The sequence below is a fragment of the Camelus ferus genome, chromosome 32, assembly GCF_009834535.1.
Source record: "Camelus ferus isolate YT-003-E chromosome 32, BCGSAC_Cfer_1.0, whole genome shotgun sequence".
NCBI classification, from domain to species: Eukaryota; Metazoa; Chordata; class Mammalia; order Artiodactyla; family Camelidae; genus Camelus; species Camelus ferus.
In genome coordinates, this window is record NC_045727.1 from 16,182,145 (window position 1) to 16,202,026 (window position 19,882).

Sequence of the window (19,882 nt, forward strand, 5' to 3'; positions counted from 1 at the left end):
GCACGGCATTTCCGCTGTCGGAAAACGTCATTTCCGGAGCGCCTGTCCCGGCTCTTCCCAGTTCCGGCCCATCCGGGTACCGGCCCCAGAGCGGCGCGCTTCTCGTACCGGGGAGGCAGTTGTGTTTCGTGCGCTGAGCCCGGGAGAGGTGAGCCGGCCGGGGAGTGGACAGGGGACACGAGGGAGTCCGCGCCCTGGGAGTCGGGGCTCGGGGAAGGCGGGCCTCGGCCTCGCGGGTTGCGCTTTCCTTTCGCAGACAGCTTTGCCGAGGCGGGTCCACTCGGGGTCATCGGGCAGTCGGGGCCTGGGCCGAGTTAAGGACCGAGCCTCCGCCACAAGGCCCGGGCAGCACGGCAGGGAGACGCCCGAGCCCTGCCAGCCGGGGAACCTAGGGCAAGTTGTTTAACTGCTCTGAGCCTCGTGTTGCTTAACCAGAAGCGTGGAAACGCTAATAGTGGTTATCTCGTAGAAGCGTCTTGATGCTTGTATTAGATTATCGCTCTGAAGCGTCCAGCAAGTGCTTAGCACCTACTGAGGGTTTTGTAACGCCTGACAAGTCTGTGATTTTTACCATGCCCTGTGCCTAAGGAGGCAGCGGTTGTTAGTGACTCCCACGTATCTGGCACTCCCCACCTCCTCTGAGAGTGTTTCCCTCCTTTGCGCGCCTGGATGAGGCTGGGACCAGCAGCACCCGACCGGTGCACCAGCGAGTCGAACAGTCAGGGAAAACTTTGTAACAGCTGACAGAGTTTGACGTTTCCTGTGGAAGTAGTGTCCTCCCTGTTTCCAAAAGCTATTTGCAGCAACTGGTAGGCAGGACTTAACAAGTGATGTCATATTTTGAATGTATTGCTATGTGATGCACCCTGCTTGGCACTTCGTGGGCATTTACTACTCATACATCGAGTACCTGGTAGAGTCAGGATTTGAACTCAGGCTGTGATTTTAGCACCTGATGTCACAGTCACTTTGCTGGGTTCATCCCCAGGTCCAATAATGGTTAAGGGCATGAACCTGATGATGGGACTATGGTATCAGCTTTTGCTACTTAAGCATTTATTGTGAGCTATGTGTCTTTTAAGCCTCATCTCATTGTATCCGCCTTAACAAGCATCGTATAAGATTGGTACTGTAGTTAATCCATTTCAAGAGACAGCTAAGCAAAATCTTACCACTCAGCTGCCAAGAGTTGAATTCTCTGTTCCAGTTCACAGGTGTCTGACTGTTAAAGTAGTGTTTATCATTTTTAGTGCCTTCCAGCTCATCAGAAGAGGTTTGTGTTTTGAGGGAGGAAAATATAGTCTCAGGGTCTTATTCAAATAATATATTTCAGAAAGTATCTTCTTAAAAATACCACTTTTCTGTGACTATCAAAGGTCCAGATAAAGCTCTTTACTTGACAGTAGAGAAAATAATAAAATCTGGGGTCCAGGAAGATGTCTACCCAATTTCTGGGGCAATAATACATAGAATAACGTACTTACATGGTTGTTTTTATATAGCTTATATATATGCGTGTGTGTGACGTTTTATGACATTGACTAGGACAAGGAAATACATGCTTAAGAATCACATGGACTGTTGGGACTAGTCTTTTGTTCCACCTGTTTTAGTGCTTATTATTCCCTAAAATATGGTTTTAATGTCTGCTTTATTATTGTAGCAGTGACTTTAGTGAATTTTGACTTTGGGGGGAGTTCTGAAGGCAGCAAGGAGCAGGGACTCACAGGGAGGCTCCCAGGACTTGCCACAGACTGTGCCTTTTTCATCCCTTTATTTAGTGACAGGCCATGTCGCTGTCCCACTTGTACCGGGATGGGGAAGGCCACATGGATGACGACGAGGATGAGCGGGAGAACTTTGAGATCACCGACTGGGATCTCCAGAATGAATTCAACCCTAACCGGCAGCGCCACTGGCAGACTAAAGAAGAGGCTACCTACGGAGTGTGGGCCGAGCGAGACTCGGATGAAGAGCGGCCCAGCTTTGGAGGCAAACGGTATGGTTGGCATGGGGCTGCTTCCCCAGGAGTTGGGGAGATACCCTACTAAACACATTTCTCTCCCGGCCTCACCAAGTCCTTAGCTGTGACAGTAGCTAGGGTGTCCAGTTCCTCTGAGACCAAAGTGCTGCCCTTTCACGGATTTAACCATTAGTCGATATTTATTGAGCAACTGAGTGTATCAGGCCTTGGCTGTAGACCCCGTACTTGTCTCCCAGGAGCCCAGACCCTAGTGGATGGAGATGGGCATTAATCAGCAGCTCACACAGTGGAAGTTTGTAGCTGTGATTTGGGTTTAGGGTGTTTGACTATTCTGGGAGGTCAGGGAAGCCTGGGTGGTGGGGGAGGCGTGAGAAGCAAAGGCCCTTGATGGGAGGCAACAGGGTATCCAGGGATACGAGAGGTTTCATGGCTGCAGTGGGGAGATGGAGGGGAGTGTAGTTTGAGCAGATGCCGTGGGTTTGTGTAGAGAGGCTGTGACATTGTTGGGGTGTGTTTGGAGGAGCCCCTTTGCTCATGTGCAGAGTTGGCGTGGAGCCACAGTGGAAGAGAGGGCTCTGTGAGGAGGCCCAGGAGTGGTCCCTGCCGAGGTGGTGGAGCCCTGGGCTAGGATGGTGGCAGGAGGAAGAGGGTTGAGACCAAAAGCCTCCTCCTTGGTGTGAAGTCGTGTGCGCTGGCTGTAGCTCGCTTGACCAGAGTGTGTAGCAGATTTGGCTTTGTCTCCCTGTCCCCACCTGAGGCCTGGAGGCTCCAGTCCATCGAGACTCTACGTTTTTCACAAAGGAGGCTGGGGAGAAAGAGCACAGAGATCAGTTCACCCTCTTCTCATCTGGCAAGAAATCTGAAAGTGGATGATGACTAGATCAGGGGTCAAGAACTGCATGATGTTAAGATGGTCATAGCAGCCAAAACCTAGTCGGTGCCTGCTTGTCCTGGGTTCTTCACAGGCCTCGTCTCATTTACCTTTTGGGAAAGTTACCATTGTTATTTCATTTTACAGATTAAGAAACTGTGGCCAAAAGTCATGCAGCTAAGCTGTGAAATCTGGCCTGTCTGACTCTAGAGTTGGGCTCTTATATAACTTGCGTCTAGGAAAAAATTCTCTGAATTTTATTGCTGCCACGAGGATGTTTATTTACTAGGTTATTCATTTTATAAAGCATCACCTTATTTTGCAGTATTTCCTGGGGTTTTTCCATTGGAATCTTTTCTGTGTTCCTTTAACCAGACAAGGTACCAACTCCAGTTTATACAGAAGGGAACTGTGACAAAGGACTTATTGTCAGTACTGTTCTTGAGGCAGTCAGGGTTAAAATCATACTTTCCACCTTACAGAATTAATTTTTTAGGTATTTTAGTTTTAATAAATTTAATGGACATGAGCTTTTTCTAAGAATTTGATTGATAGAATTGCTAATATACTTTCCATTTATGTAATCTCTATAACTATCTTTTATTTATGATTTTTATTTGTCAGAATGTCTTGTATATATATTTTTATTGAAGTATAGTCAGTTTACAATGTGCCAATTTCTGGTGTACAGCACAATGCTTCAGTTAACACGAACATACATATATTTGTTTTCATATTCTTTTTCACTGTAAGTTACTACAAGATACTGAATATAGTTCCCTGTGCTACACAGTATAAACTTCTTTATCTGTTTTATGTATATTAGTTAGTATCTGCAAATCTTGATCTCCCAATTTATCCTTTCCCAACCCCTTCCCCTGCTGGTAACCATAAGTTTGTTTACTATGGCTATGAGTCTGTTTCTGTTTTGTAGGTGAGTTCATTTGTCTTTTTTTTTTTTTTTTTTTTTTTTAAGATTCCACATATAAGTGATATCATACGGTATTTTTCTTTCTCATTCTGGCTTACTTCACTTAGATGGACCTGGAGATTGTCACTCTATGTTGCTGCAAATGGCATTATTTTATTCTTTTTTATGGCTGAGTAGTATTCCATTATATAAATATACCACAACTTTATCCAGTTATCTGTTGATGGACACTTAGGTTGCTTCCATGTCTTGGCTATTGTAAATAGTGCTGCTGTGAACATTGGGGTGTATGTATCTTTTTGAATTAGAGTCCCCCCTGGATATATGCCCAGGAGTGGGATTGCTGGATCATATGGTGAGATCATATTTTTAGTGTTTTGAGGAATCTCCATACTGTTTTCCATAATGGCTGCACCAAACTACGTTCCCACTAGCAGTGTAGGAGGGTTCCCATTTCTCCATAGCCTCTCCAGCATTTGTTTGTGGACTTTTGAATGATGGCCATTCTGACCGAGGTGAGGTGATACCTCATTGTAGTTTTGATTTGCATTTCTCTGATAATTAGTGATATTGAGCATTTCTTCATGTGCCTATTGGCCATTTATATGTCATTGCAGAATTGCTTGTTTAGGTCTTCTGGCCATTTTGGTATTCGGTTATTTATTTTTTGTTTTTGTTGTTATTAAGTTGTATGAACTATTTATATATTCTGAAAATTAACCTTTTGTCAGTTGCATCATTTGCAAATATTTTCTCCCATTCTGTAGGCTGTCATTTTGTTTTGCTTATGGTTTCCTTTGCTGTGCAAAAGCTTATAAGTTTAATTAGGTCCCATTTGTTTTTGCTTATATTTCTATTGCCTGGGTAGACTGCCCTAGGAGAACATTGCTAAGATTTATGTCAGAGAATGTTTTGCCTGTGTTTTCTTCCAAGAGGTTTATAGTATCTTATGTTTAAGTCTTTAAGCCATTTTGAGTTTATGTTTGTGAATGGTGTGAGTTTGAATACATCACTAATTTACATGCAGCTGTCCAGTTTTCCCAACACTACTTGCTGAAGAGACTGTCTTTTCTCCATTGTATATTCTTGCCTCCTTTGTTGAAGGTTAATTGACCAAAAGTCTGTGGGTTTATTTCTTGCCTCTATTCTGTTCCATTGATCCATATGTCTGTTTTTATGCCAATACCACACTGTTTTGATTACTGTACCTCTGTAGTATTGTCTGAAGTCTGGGAGGGTTATTCCTTCAGCTTCATTCTTTTTCTTCTATATTGCTTTGGCAATTCTGGGTCTTTCAGAATTAATCCTAAAATTATTTGTTCTGGTTCTGTGAAAAATCTTGGTAATTTGATAGGGATCACATTAAATCTGTAGATTGCCTTGGGTAGTATGGCCATTTGAGCAATATTGATTCTTCCAACCCAAGAGCATGGGATATCTTTCCATTTCTTTAAGTCAGCTTTAATTTGCTTAGTCACTGTTTTGTAGTTCTCCATGTATAAGTCTTTCACCTCTTTGGTCAGATTTATTCCTCAGTATTTTATTGTTTTGGATGTGATTTTAAAAGGGATTGTCCCTTTACTTTGTTTTCCTGCTAACTCATTGTTAGTGTAAAGAAATGCAACTGATTTTTGCATGTTAATCTTGCATCCTGCTACCTTGCTGAATTCAGTTCTTTTATCAGCTCTAGTAGTTTTGTGTGGAGCTTTTAGGGTTTTCTACATATAGTATGTCATCTGCATATAGTGAGAATTTCACCTCTTCTCTTCCAGTCTGGAGCCCTTTTCTTTTTCTTGCTTGATTGCTGTGCCTAGGACTTCAGAAACTACGTTGAATAGAAGTGGTGAGAGTCGGCTTCCTTGTCTTGTTCCAGATTTTAGTGGGAAGATTTCAGTTTTTCACCATTGAGTGTTACGTTGGCTGTGGGTTTGTCATAGCTTTTATTATGTTGAGATATGTTCCCTCTATACCCACTTTGGTAAGAGTTTTTATCATAAATCGGTGTTGAATTTTATCAAATGCTTTTTCTGCTTCTATTGAGATGATCATGTGATTCTCTTGTTGATGTGGTGTATCATGTTGATTGATTTGCGTATGTTGAACCATCCGTTTGTCCCTGGGATGAATCCAACTTGATCACAGTGTACAATCTTTTTTATGTGCTGTTGGATTCTGTTTGCTAATATTTTGTTGAGGATTTTTGCATCTATGTTCATCAGTGCTATTGCCTGTAATTTTCTTTTTTGGTAGTGTCTTTGTCTGGTTTTGGTGTCAGGGTGATGGTGGCTTCATAAATGAGTTTGGGAGTATTTCAGTCTTTTGGAAAAGTTTAAGGACTGGTATGAGTTCTTTTTGTATGTTTGGTAGAATTCCCCAGTGAAGCCATCTAGTTCTGGACTTTTGTTTGCAGGGAGTTTTTTTTTTCATTGCTGATTCTATTTCATTTCTAGTGATCAGTCTGTGTAAGTGGTCTGTTTCTTCTTGATTCAGTCTGGGTGGACGGTATGTTTCCAGAAACTTGTCTATTTCTTTTAGGTTGTCCAATTTGTTTCCATATAGTTGTTCATAGTATTGTCTTATAGTTTTTTTGTATTTCTGTGCTTGTAATTTCTCCATTTTCCTTTCTTATTTTATGTTTTCTGTCTTCTTGGTGAGCCTGGCCAGAGAGTTGTCAGTTTTATTTAATCTTTCAAAAGCCAGCTCTTGGTTTGATTGATTTTTTTTCTGTTGTTTTCTTTTTAATCTCTACTTTATTTATTTCCTCCCTGATCTTTACTTTTTCCTTCCTTCTGCTGACTTTTGGTTTTGTTTGCTTTCCTTTTTCTAATTCTTTTAGGTTGTTTACTTGAGATTGTTTTTCTTTTTTTGAAGAAGGCCTATATCACTATGAACTTCCCTCTTAGGACTGCTTTTGCTGCATCCCATAAATTTCATGTGGTTGTGCCCACCTCTTTTCTTACATTGGAGTCAAGTGGAGACAGCGGCTATGGCATGGCTGCATTGTGCCCCCCACCACTGACCAACAGTGGTGCTTTTTTATGGGGGTCCCAGGCTGCTGTCTTCTGCACATACCCCTAGCCAGAGCTCACACTGCCCTCCAGTCCCCTGAAGCCGCCTCTTTGCAGTGGACCCCAGCCCTCTCCCCGGGCTCATCACCAATCTCTAGGAGCCAGTCCCATATTGTCCCTGCTGGCTCGCGTCTAGGGCTGGGGATCGCAGGGAACCCAGTTTGGAAACTGATTTCGTGCCAGTTTCTCTTAGTTCTGTATCCCAAGCAGCTGCCGTGTTCTCCGAGCCTCAGAAGCTCCTCTTCTGTTCCTGCTGACCTCCCAGCTGGAGGGGGGAGTCCCAACTTGAGGGTGTGCTCCCTCCCCGCAGGACCGGTCCCACACCAGTTTTCATTTTCTTTTTTTGTCTTACTGTATTTTATGAGAATCCTCCTGTATTTCAAAGTGAGAGACACTTCCACAGTTCAATAGGTGTTCTGTGCACTTCCATGGGTTTGTAGATGTAATTCTTGGTGTGTTTGTGGGAAGGGGCGAGCTGTCTCTAGTCTGCCATCTCCTCACCTCCCCCATCACAATGTCTTTATTTGGTTTTTGTACTTGTGTTTGAAACACTTACTTTTTAAAGTAAGTTAATTTTTTTTAATGTGAAAGGAAAGTTGGATAGTCACATCATATTTAGAATTTTTAGTCAACTTTACACTGATGGGTCTCTTGAGCCATAGAGAGTTGACTTGAACCCATCAGGTAAAAATGCCCAATGTGCTTAGAGCCAGGTCTGGGGACCTTTTTATATAACTAAATGTGTTGCCCTTTTTTTTTTTTTTTTTAAAAAGATACATCAAAAAATTTAGCTATCTTTTAATTTTAAAGAGACTGAGACGATCCTTTTATTTTATTTTTTGGGGGGGGAGGGAGATAATGAGGTTTATTTTATTCTAATGGAGGTACTGGGGATTGAACCCAGGACCTCGTGCATGCTAAGTGTGCACTCTACCACTGAGCTGTATACCCTCCCCTAAAAGTGTTGCTTTTAAAACAGTTCCCACAAGGTCCCTTCTGAGAAGTTCTCTGGACAGGGGGTGGCTGCAGAAGAGTTCTTACGGGCCCCCTGGGGCCTTGTGTTTTCCTGCAGGGCCCGCGACTACTCGGCGCCAGTCAACTTCATCAGCGCGGGGCTCAAGAAAGGGGCAGCAGAGGAGGCAGAGTTGGAAGATTCTGATGATGAAGAGAAGCCTGTCAAGCAGGATGAATTTCCTAAGGATTTTGGACCAAAGAAGTTAAAAACGGTAGCATCTTTATTGAAGGAATGTGGCCTTAGTAATATTCTTGGAAGGTCATTGTGGCTCAGGCACCTGCTGGCAAGTAGGGGGCTGGGCTGGAAGCCAGTTGTGCAGGCCTCTCCCTGTGGTGGCAGGCTTCCCTGAGGAGGGAAGTGTGCAGTGCAGTCTCTTCCTAACACATGTCACAGAGATGTTGGCTTGTATGATGCTGCTCACATCACCATGTGACTCTAGGCCGTGTTCCTATCAGCCAAGCTGTCTTTTTTAGATTTTCCTTTTTTTTTTTTCCATCAACTAAACTTTGATTTTTCTTCTTCTCAGGGTGGCAATTTTAAACCCAGCCAGAAAGGTTTTGCAGGAGGAACTAAGTCTTTCATGGATTTTGGCAGCTGGGAAAGACACACGAAAGGAATTGGACAGAAGCTTCTTCAGAAGATGGGCTACGTCCCTGGAAGGGGCCTGGGGAAGAACGCACAAGGTGTGGCACCAGCGCCCCGTCATCATGTGGGGGTGGCCAGGCAGAGGGGAGAAGAGCAGTTAGGGGGTGGTTGGCTTTTCTGTGCTTTTTTGCTTTTCGGAGTCCCGTGACTCTGCAGCCTGGTCTGCCCACGCAGGACAGCTGTGCTTCTGAGCCACCTCACTTGATCGAAACTCAGGTTACATAAAATACTTATTTCAGCAGGAGGGAGAGGTTAGGGTCTAAACAGGTGGCAGGCTGATAGGCTGAAGACGGGCTTTCTGGCCTGCCCAGTGTTTTCACAAAATCAAATTGGTCGCTAATACTTAAAAAAAAAAAAAATCAGACAATTTCAGCTAAATTTTAGACTTGCCCGGCAGTGATGGTTTAGCTGAATCCTCACTGCCCGGGTCAGTACCCATGTCCTCCTCTCGGACACGTCTCCACGTTCCCATGTTGTCTTCACCCCAACCCACACTGTACTCTTCACAGTAATTTTCCTGCACCCTGAAGGCATGTGAGTTTGTGGTCCCTGCTCACAAGGGTTGAAGCTTTGCAAAAAGTTTCCTGTCCTTCAGGAATATCCATAAAACATCGGGTATGACTTTTTTCACAGCTGGAGAGGTGTGGCTGTAGGCATGGCTGGGCAGATCTGGCATTGGGTGCCCCCTGCCCCTCCGCAGCTCTATCTCCTCTTGTCTTTCCACCCCCTGCTCCGGCAGGACAGCACCTCCTTCATTCTTATCTCCTTGAGGCCAGTCTCCAAGAATCAGACCAAGCAGTTAGATTCTTCCTGCAGGAAACTTGTGTTCCCTCTGTGTGAATTCCTTCCCATGAGCGGTCACCAAGTGCATGTCCTCAGTACTATTCTCTATAATCCACAGTCCAGTCCCTAAGTATTATTAAGGTCAGACCCAGATTATAAATTGGTGAGAACTCCAGGAACTAGAGTGAAGGTGGAAAAGGTGGCCTGGAGCTAGGACGAGGGACAGCTCTCACCTGGGACTCCAGCAGTGCCAGCTGGAGGGGGTGGGTGCAGAGGCTGAGACGGGGGAGTTCTTCACTGAAATGATGCAGTCCTGTTTGTAAACTCTCTAACAGGAGAAACATTTATTTCCAAGGCTTAACCATGTTATAAAACAAGTAAAGCGTAGGAGACATGAACTACTAAGTAAAACAGATGGAATTTCATGTTAAATGGCAGCTTTACCTCACTTCGGTCAGACTCATTACAGCATCTGAATTCCTGCATTTTCCATATTAATAGGCTTCCAAATGAGCAAAGCATAGACCCTAGTATGCAGAGTTCCCAGTTATAAGTGAATATTACTGTCCACCAAAAAAATGACTCCAAGGGGAAATGGAAACGTGTATTGAGGACATATGTGACCTGGTGTCAGCACACGGTTCTGTGGCAGCATAGACGCTCAGAAGCTTCAGGTCACACAGGAGGGGAACAGCGTTGGCGAGGGTGGAGGAGAGCTCTCCTTCCCAGGCCGCCTGGTATTTTGTGTGAGGACCGAGGAAGTGTGGTCAGTCTCCCTTCGTGGCTCATTCACATGGAAGAACTGCTGTGATCTGATGTCCCTTTCTCTGTTGCTGAAATTGGTCAGGTATCATTAACCCAATCGAAGCCAAGCAGAGAAAGGGGAAAGGCGCGGTGGGGGCGTACGGCTCGGAGCGCACGACTCAGTCCCTGCAGGATTTCCCCGTGGTTGACTCGGAAGAAGAAGCTGAAGAGGTGAGAGCCCGGAGATGGGGCGCTGCTGTCTGCCCTCGACTGTCTCATTTGTGGGTGTGTTCGTTCATTCATGGGCTGACTGCACACTGTGTGTGAGATGCCGTGCCAGAGGCTGGTGGTCCACAGCGCACAGGCTCAGAGCCTGGGGGACAGGCACGCAGTGAACCACCACAGTGCAGCGAGGAGAGCGGCAGTGCCAGGAAGCAGAGGGAGAAGACGGGGCTTGGTGTGTGGGGATGGGGCCTGAGCCTCAGTGTTTGTCAGATGGGGAGGGCAGGGCGTCAGGCAGCGTCGCCCGATGGTCTTAGTGCTGCACAGGCACAGGGCTTAGCACAGAGCCCTGTGAACGTCTCAGTGGCTACTGAGTGTCTGTCACGGTCTCAGGAGCCCCACCTGCTGAAAAAAGTAGCCTTTCTTGTCGTGATGGACCATATCCCTTTGATTCAGGAATTTCAGAAGGAGCTGAGCCAGTGGAGGAAGGACCCCAGCGGAAGCAAGAAGAAGCCCAAGTACTCTTACAAGACAGTGGAGGAGCTGAAGGCCAAGGGCAGGATCAGCAAGAAGCTCACTGCTCCCCAGAAGGAACTGTCTCAGGTCAAGGTACGGGGCCTGGGACGCCCGGTCCAGGCCGAGGGCTTGGAAGACGTACAGAAAGTTGCCCACACACCAGTCAGTCACCGAACACTTGCTCATGAGTTCCCTGCGGGCCTGCCATCTAGGATCTTTCTTTGTCCTGTTTTTCTGGGGCAGTAGTGGCCCGTGGCCACTTACTGCCTGCACGGCCAGTCTCGTCGGCCCCACCCTGTGCCAGGTGCTCCTTGGGGCACTGGAGTGGGGAAACCAACAGTGCTCCCAGCTGTCTGGGAATTTAATTCTGTCCCTGCTATTCTGTTGCTAGACCTTGACTGTCTCTGGTCTGGCTGGTCTGTGTGCAGCCTGTGCCTGTCCCAGACAGCTGCGGGGGACAGAGTCCCAGAGCGCGGCCACCAGGTGAAAGAGCAGGGGGCCTTTAAGGCCCTTAAACCGAGGGAAGGTTGTCCTCACCCGCCGAGTGCGGGGCGTGGCGACACTGAGTTCAAGGTGGTTAGATTTTCAGCCACTGTTATGGGCACAGTCTCTGAGGTTTTCCGTTACTGTCCCAAGCAGCCAGAGAACAAGGGTGCCAGTGTCTGTCGTAGTTCAGTGTAGGAGCTTCTGTGTGTGTGTGTGAGTGAGATAGAACTCGGTCTTGAGTGGGGTTCTCAAAGGCCAGGGTGTTGTGTATCAGATTATTTGGGGACCTGGGAGGAAATGCAGATGTCCAGGTTACAGCTGGAGATTTTGGGTCAGGAGATCTGGACTGGGTCTGAGGACTCATGCTGACTGTGACCCAGGAGATTCTAATGCAGCTGTTTCACGGCTCACTCTCTTGAAAAGTGATGGTCGATGTGAAATTAGCTCATTTCCTGGTTGTCTTTGTGGGTTTTGTATGTTTCATGCTGTTTTTAAATTGAAAAAGTTGTTTAATTTTAAATTAAATTAAAACAACTGTACTAATGTATGCAGTACATCTTAGACAATTAGGGAATACAGAGGCAAAAATATTAAATACTGCTTTCCTCCCCGTAAATGACCAGTTTTAACACCCATGACTGTCCGTCCTTCCAGATCTTTGTCTAAGTGTGTGTGTGTGTTTTTTTTAACCAACACTGGACGTTGTGATTATACACGTTTTACTACCTGCTCTGGTCAGTACAGCCTCTACACTTCCATGAAAACAGATTTTCATCTCAACTGAATCGTCCATGTTCAGATTGCTTTAGTTTTCCTGAGACTATCTGCTCCATCTGGTTTGTCCCGGGGGATCCAGCCCAGAGCTGCTTGTGGCATCTGCTCGTTCTTTCCGCGGAGCCCCTTCTGATCTCGTGCAGCCCAGGCCCCACGGGGAGAAGCACCACCCTCCTCCAGCTCTGCTGAGCGGTGGGCTTTTACACGGTGCTTCCCCCGGGCCGCGGTGTGCGTCTGCTAGGGCGCCGAGGCGAGCGTTAACCCGCGCCCCCTCTGCCGCCTTCTCCAAGGTCATAGACATGACGGGCCGGGAGCAGAAGGTCTACTACAGCTACAGCCAGATCAGCCACAAGCACAACGTCCCCGATGACGGGCTCCCGCCGCAGTCGCAGCCGCTGCCCCAGCCCGGCAAAGACGCCAAGGCCCCCGGCTTCGCGCTGCCCGAGCTGGAGCACAACCTGCAGCTGCTCATCGACCTCACGGAGCAGGAGATCATCCAGAACGACCGGCAGCTGCAGTACGAGCGGGACATGGTGGTCAACCTGTCCCACGAGCTGGAGAAGATGTCGGAGGTGCTGGAGCACGAGGAGCGGGTCATCTCCAACCTGAGCAGGGTCCTGGAGATGGTGGAGGAGTGCGAGCGGCGCCTGCAGCCCAACTGCAGCAACCCCCTGACCCTGGACGAGTGCGCCCGCGTCTTTGAGACGCTGCAGGACAAGTACTACGAGGAGTACAGGATGTCCGACCGTGTGGACCTGGCCGTGGCCATCGTCTACCCGCTTATGAAGGAGTACTTCAAGGAGTGGGACCCCCTCAAGGTGAGCGCTCGCCCCGCCTCTCCTCTGGGGCTCCGGAGGGCATGGGGCCGTTAGCCCGCGGGCTCTCAGCTGCCGTGGTTCTCCTCAGGACTGTACTTACGGCACCGAGATCATCTCCAAGTGGAAGAGCCTCCTGGAGAACGACCAGCTCCTGTCGCACGGCGGGCAGGACCTCTCCACAGACGCCTTTCACAGGTAGTCCGAGCGGGGCTGCTCCGGGAAGCTTGGGTTGACGCTCTCGTTCACCCTGCATTCGTGGAGCATCTGGAGGATGCTGCCTGTGCTGGCTGGCCCGGGGGTACAGCAGACGCGTGTCTGCAGGAAGTGGGAAAGGCAGGTGGTAACCAAGAAAGCGGATGGGTAAACCCGGCTGCAGACTGAGTGCAGCCAGGGAGAGTGAAGAGGGTGCGCACTTGGGTGGGGTTGGCGGGGATGGAATTGAGGTGGAGGTCTCTCAGAGGAGGTGATGTTTAAGCCTGTGAAAGCATGAGGGGCATCAGCTGTGCAGAGCGCGCTCCAGGCAGGAAAGCACGTGGCATCTGGAGGGGCCCTGGTGACCCACCAGCAGCCGAGCCAGAGAGGCTGGTCCTACCGAGGAGACGGCCTGGAGTGGCGTGGGCGGCCCGGAGGCGGGGAGGGGCAGGCGCGCGTCAGGCCGCCACATGGGCTGCTCCGTTGGCTCTGTGGCCGGGTCGCTGTGCCACCGCCTTGTTCCTGCTTACTGCTCTGGAGGTGGGCGGTGGGTCCCGCGTGTCCGTGCAGCCCAGTCAGTGCAGCCCGCCGCCCCGCCTCTCGCACAGGTTGATATGGGAAGTCTGGATGCCTTTTGTCCGAAGTATCGTCACTCAGTGGCAGCCGAGGAACTGTGACCCGATGGTGGACTTCCTGGATAGCTGGGTGCACATTATTCCCGTGTGGATCTTGGACAACATACTGGACCAGCTCATCTTCCCCAAGCTGCAGAAGGAGGTAGGGCAGCTGTGGGAAACTTGGGGGCTTGTCAGCGCTTCTCTCCGTGCTGTTAAAACGCCCGGAATTACCAGTGTTGTTCTGTAATGTTAACTCTAGCCCGTTGCTCAGCACTTTCCCCCAAACCTCCCCTTAGCAGGGAATTCATTTACTCCGTTTCTTGAATGAAATTAGGATTGTGCCATGTCTGAAATGTAATACGATTGCACGGGTGTATTTGTTTGTGGGTCAGTTTCCCTGTTTGGGGAAACACAGTGCAAGATGCTAACAGAGCACCTTGGCCCCCTCTCTGTACCGAACGGGTCCCTCCATAAAATGGAGACTGTGTCCCGGACACGTGCGAAGGGCTGTAGACCGCGGCCAGGGGAGCAGGGCATCGTGTGACCCTGCCCCACCCGCAGGTGGAGAACTGGAACCCGCTGACAGACACCGTCCCCATCCACTCCTGGATCCACCCGTGGCTCCCGCTCATGCAGGCACGCCTGGAGCCACTGTACTCCCCCATCCGCAGCAAGCTGTCCAGCGCCCTGCAGAAGTGGCATCCCAGCGACTCCTCGGCCAAGCTCATCCTCCAGCCCTGGAAAGACGTCTTCACCCCCGGCTCCTGGGAAGCATTCATGGTCAAGAACATAGTGCCCAAGCTGGGTAAGGAGGAGGGGACACGCCCAAGCCTGCCACTCTGGTGCTCTGGCTTCTGAGACCAGCAGTAATCACCATGCTTCTTAAAACATGGCCTTCGAGCTCATGATGTTTCTCAGCGTAGAAGGGATGCTGTTTTGTGCAGAGGCTGAATATAAGTGGAACCAGGGTCCTTCCTGCGGTTCCTTCATCACACTCAGCATGTCTCCTGACTGGCCCAGTTGTGGCTTCTGGTAGTGATAGCCATAGGTCTTCTGAAATTTTTGTGGTATATATAGAATCTATTCTAAACACAGAATTAACTCTGGGTTAAAGAAAATGATTTTTTTTTTAATTTTATTTTTGGGGAGGGGGTTTATTTACATGGAGGTACTGGGGAATAACCCAGGACCTCGTGCGTGCTAAGCATGCACTCTACCACTCAGCCATCCCCTCCCTACTAAGAAAACAATCTAGCAAGAGCTTAAAATTGTTCTCTAAAAGCAGATCAAGGGCTGACATTGCTCTTTGTGCTTCTGTGGCTTTGCCTTATACGGACTGGGTTTCTCTTCCAGGGATGTGCCTTGGGGAGCTAGTCATCAACCCCCACCAGCAGCACATGGATGCCTTTTATTGGGTTATCGACTGGGAAGGGATGATCTCTGTCTCCAGCCTGGTGGGGCTTCTGGAAAAGCACTTCTTCCCCAAGTGGCTTCAGGTACGCTTTGTTTACGGTGCTGGGGGCGCGGGTCTGACCGTGGGCGCTCCCTCCTTGGATAACCGTCGGTGGGAGCGCCGTAGTCACTACACAGTGGAGCAGGAGTGAGTGCAGCAGGAACAGCCGCCACCACTTACTGAAGGTTCACCACGCGCTGTCCTGAGCGCTTTGCATTCTCTCCCCTCCTCACAGCAGCCCCCTGGGCTGGGGACTGTGCTTTACCAACAGTGTAGGCTGAGCTTACAGGCAAGAGTATTTGGCTACCAAACAAAACGAATGGCCCCTTCGGAAGTTTTGCTTCCGTTTGCGGCCACTGTGGACACAAGAGTCTTACTTGTTCCTTTGTGGCAGGTGCTGTGCTCCTGGCTCAGTAACAGCCCGAATTACGAGGAGATCACCAAGTGGTACTTGGGTTGGAAGTCCATGTTTTCAGACCAAGTGCTGGCACACCCATCAGTCAAGGACAAATTTAACGAAGCACTTGACATCATGAACAGGGCCGTGTCCTCCAATGTTGGTGAGTAGGGATTCCATTTTGGAAGTCCTGGCCCGGAGCTCTGTATTTACACACAAAAGACACAGAATGAGTTTTCAGCTACCTGGGGGCTGCCTGAGTGAAGCCCACCCTCCCGTGCTGGGAGGGGCTCAGGCTGGGTTCACGCGTCCCCCCTTCATAACAGCTGTGCGGCTGTGGCGCTCGTGCGTCTGCTCAGCCTGCGTTGGGGAGGCTGCTCAAGTAAACGGCTCAGGCCGTGAAGTCAGGCAGGCAGTCTAACTCTTAGTAGTAGTTGCTTAACCTCTCTCAGCCCATTTACCTGTCAAACAGTATCCACTTCTAGGCTTTATTAAGAACCGAGGACTGTTTGTTACCGTTTGTGGACAGCACCCCTAGGTGGTGTCTCTGGTGTGTCAGCTGTTCAATTACTGGCTGTTCCTAAAGCTGCTCAGTTCTAGGGAAGTCACTCGGCCTCCATCAGGAGTCTGGGAGCCGACTCACGTCTCAACGCAGAGGCCACTGGAGTATAAGCTCACGCAGCTACAGAGCGGCCGGGACTATAATTTCTATCTCCTGAGCCTTTAATTCTCCGTCCTTAGCCTACTGCATGGAGCGGAGTTACCCAGAGTCTGTGCTCTGCTCACCCAGGTCCCTCCAGGGCCATCTCTGTTTTCATACTCTAGACGTTCCTCCTCAGCCCCTAGGCTCCCAGAACTTCTTATCTGTACGTACCCCCCAGCTAACCCTGGGCCTTTGCAGTCTCTGTGTCTCAGCTCCCCGGATACATTTACAATTCTTCCAGGATGGGGGACCTTTGTGGGTAAGTTAAAAGCATCACTAGTACAAGACATATGTTTTCAAGGTTCTAAAAGCTGCTTTTTTTCCCCTAACAGAGGCACTGGGAATGGAACCCAGGACCTCATGCACACCAAGCTGACACTCTGCCACTGAGCTATAGCCCGCAGCCCCTAAAAGCTGTCTTTTGAAAGGGTAGGGGTAGGAACGCAACCACTTACGCCATTCTCCTGCTGAGTGAGGCTGAGTGCCTTGCTGACACTTTGAGACACAGCTGCCCTTCTGTGAGTCACTTCTGTCCTGGTGGAACGCCTGTCCTCACCCTCCCTCCTTTAAACCCAGGTGCCTACATGCAGCCCGGAGCGCGGGAGAACATTGCCTACCTCACCCACACGGAGCGGAGGAAGGACTTCCAGTACGAGGCCATGCAGGAGCGGCGGGAGGCCGAGAACATGGCCCAGCGCGGCATCGGCGTGGCCGCCAGCTCTGTGCCCATGAACTTTAAAGACCTCATCGAGACCAAGGCCGAGGAGCACAACATCGTGTTCATGCCTGTCATCGGGAAGCGGCACGAAGGGAAGCAGCTCTACACCTTCGGCCGCATCGTCATCTACATCGACCGGGGCGTGGTGTTCGTGCAGGGGGAGAAGACCTGGGTGCCCACCTCCCTGCAGAGCCTCATCGACATGGCCAAGTAGACCGCGGCCGGGTAGTCACACCCGACAGGGACATATTTATGAATAAACGACATTTTAAAATAGTCTTTGAAAAAGGTGTCTGTCTATTCAGGAGAGAGGCCCCACGCACTAAAGGTGTGTAAGTCTTACACCAAGCCCTCCTGCAGCGTCTCCTCCACGTGGGAGGGGAGCCTAGTCCCAGCTGACGTCTCTCCTGCTCTCTTTCAGATGGGGGGGGGGTCCCTCCACAGCCACCTTCCCTGGAGTCTTCCGGACAGCTGCTCCTGCCTTGGCCAACAACACACACACACACACACTACAGCGAGCTCACTTACGAGGCTCAAGGCCCTTCTGTCTTGTTCCTGATGATTTCGAGATCCTCACAGTCCTGGTAATCTGGTTCTTCCCGAGAAACCCAGGTGTCCGTGGGGAGTTGTATTAGCTTCTGTACAGGAAACCAGTGGACGGCAGTGTCATTAAATATGTCCATGTACTGTGAAGTCTGAGGAAACTCAAGCTCCTCCAGTCCTTCTAAAACCTGAGCAGAAAAATTCAAACGTATAACAAAAATTTGACAGTCACAGTAAACCCACCCCCCTGGGATAGATGTCCATTTAACATGTTATCCTTTTAAAAAAAATAAGGGATAATATATATAAGTACTTTGTGCAATGAGTTGCAAGCCCCAAAGGCAGTCCTTACATTGGACTGGATACTGAGAATAAAGGAAATAAAGAGACATGCTCAAAGGTCATAGATTCCTGGAATGCGGGCCGTGGGGAGAGCTCACTGACAGCACGGTGGCCTCTCCGTGCCTTCAGCTGGCCCCCCAGGAGCTCCCGCCCATATGTGTAACAGCAGACTTCTCCTCCATAATGGAGAAACTGATTTCACACGCTTTTCCATCCCAGGCCCTTCATTCAAGTGGATACCTTTGCAACATAGGGATAATGTTTCTGCAGAATCCTTGTCAACAATCTAAAAACAAAAAAATTTTTAAACATGATTAGGAGGTATAAGAGCTTTTTTTCAACTAAAGACATAGAGAAAGGCAAGATGACCTAAATCAAGAAATTTTTTAAAATGTGATGTAGGGACGGTTAAGTAGTAGAAGACGTGACTGCCCCAGTCAGTGCCCATTTTTTCAAGGGAAAAATGACACAGCAGACACCTAGGCATCGTGAAGCAGGAGAGGATTACGCAGCTGTAAGAAGAGAAATCCAGTGTTATAAGGGAAGGGAGGAACTACTGGCAAAAAGATGCCTTAACTTGCTTCCCAGCTTGACTCAGGGTCACCGTCTCCCAGCTCTAACCCTTTGTCCAGTTTCCCATGGAAAAGCACTTCCACATACGACAGTCACAAAGTGTGTTCTGCTTGTGGGGCAACCTGAGGCGTGGGCTTCAAGGACCCCAGTGCTCCCGGGCCTACCTTTCCTCAAGTCCTCTGAAGCTGTTCCCGATGACAACCATCTTGGAAAGGGCATCCGCTGCCCAGTTCCTCCACAAGAGGTTGTTGTACAGCGCCGTCCCGCAGTGCGGCATGTAGAAGACGGTGGGCTCGCCGCGCACGCTCCGTTTCCCTTCCTGGGGTACAGCGTGCACAGGTGTCAACGCTCACTCCTTACAAGGGGAGGGGGAGCGAGGGCGGTAACTGAGCTGTGAGGGCTCACCGCAAAATGATGGATGGGTTAACTTTACTTGAAATCATTTCCTGTATATAAATGTATCAAACCAACCGGTACACTTTAAACTTATGTGATGTTATACGTCACAACATCTCAGTGCAGCCAGAAAAATAACTGAGCTGAGAGGAAGGCAAACTGAAGTATCAAATGGCAAAAAATGATGACGACGGTCCCTGGTGGGAGAGTCCCGTCAGTACACAGGGAACCTATAAAATGACACGGGACTAAAAGTCACGGAGGCCTGATGTCTGGAAAGAACTCACAGTTTACTTCACGTGTGTGTCTCATGAACACAGAAAACTCCGGACTAACGGAGGGGCTTCCTGGGTCTGTGACTGCAAGGGCAGGAGGGCCGGCAAAGGTTACTGTCCCTCGGGTACCATGTTCGGTAACCCTGCAGGCTTACTGTGTCCCTTTCTGCAGATTCCCATCATAATTGAGTCCTCAAATGTCCCCTAGGGGTACAAACACCTCCCCCCCGCCCCAAAGAACCACCGCTCTGCAGCCATCTCCCTGGCCGGGAGCAAGCCCTCCTCCCTTGCCGCCTGGCCTGGGCCTCTCCTCTCCCTGCAGCTTCCATCGCTTACTGGCCGGGGTTCCTGACGGTCAGCTCTGCACCACTGCCTGCAGTCCTGGCCCTGGCCCTCAGCAAACTCCAGTAGACCTTTAACTCCCTGCTCAGACCTGGGGAGACTTCCTGGAGCCCCAACAGCACGGGTTTCCTTCCCTTCTCTGTTCTACCTGCTGCTCTGCCTCACTGATCTGTTCACTGTGTACCTGTTTACAGCCACATGCCTGAAGTGCCCGTGAGCTCCCTGAAGACAGGGACCGGCTCCCATTTACCTGGGTCTCCCCAAGCTGCCTCGCACAGAGCAGGCACTTGGAAAGACGGTCTGAGCCGAACAGCAGTGGTTGAGGACATCGGTGGCTGACTCTCTTTTCTCAGCTGGGCCTAAATGTTCACGTTTCATAATAAGCCATGAGACGGCAGTTTTAGAACAGAGGAATTTAGAGGAATAAGATGATTACTCTATAATCCCCAAGACAAGGCAAAACTAAATTCAGAC

General features: G+C 49.2%; 2 protein-coding genes across 8 annotated transcripts in view; one reads left to right on the forward strand and one right to left on the reverse strand.

The window, feature by feature from the left end:
- TFIP11 (tuftelin interacting protein 11) lies at positions 1 to 17,213 on the forward strand. Its single transcript, XM_006185747.3, has 13 exons — positions 1 to 148; positions 1,782 to 1,999; positions 7,927 to 8,080; positions 8,396 to 8,552; positions 10,145 to 10,272; positions 10,720 to 10,872; positions 12,330 to 12,857; positions 12,946 to 13,052; positions 13,658 to 13,826; positions 14,228 to 14,471; positions 15,020 to 15,162; positions 15,514 to 15,679; positions 16,796 to 17,213. The coding sequence occupies exons 2-13, from the start codon at positions 1,791 to 1,793 to the stop codon at positions 17,149 to 17,151; spliced, it is 2,514 nt and encodes an 837-aa protein (XP_006185809.1). The 5' UTR covers positions 1 to 148; positions 1,782 to 1,790; the 3' UTR covers positions 17,152 to 17,213.
- The window catches only part of SRRD (SRR1 domain containing), a 17,466-nt gene continuing 7,197 nt past the window's right edge, over positions 9,614 to 19,882 (reverse strand). For 2 of the 7 annotated variants that reach the window (XM_032471552.1, XM_032471554.1), the window contains exons 5-8: positions 18,560 to 18,714; positions 18,063 to 18,108; positions 17,466 to 17,668; positions 9,614 to 15,719 (exon numbers count right to left, since the gene is read on the reverse strand). In XM_032471552.1, coding sequence (XP_032327443.1) covers positions 17,471 to 17,668; positions 18,063 to 18,108; positions 18,560 to 18,714 — 399 coding nt within the window. In that variant the 3' untranslated portion in view covers positions 9,614 to 15,719; positions 17,466 to 17,470. Of the gene's footprint in view, positions 17,006 to 17,465; positions 17,669 to 18,062; positions 18,109 to 18,559; positions 18,715 to 19,882 lie in introns of all 7 variants that reach the window. The other 5 variants (XR_004316597.1, XR_004316599.1, XR_004316596.1 and 2 more) reach the window with 5 other exon arrangements.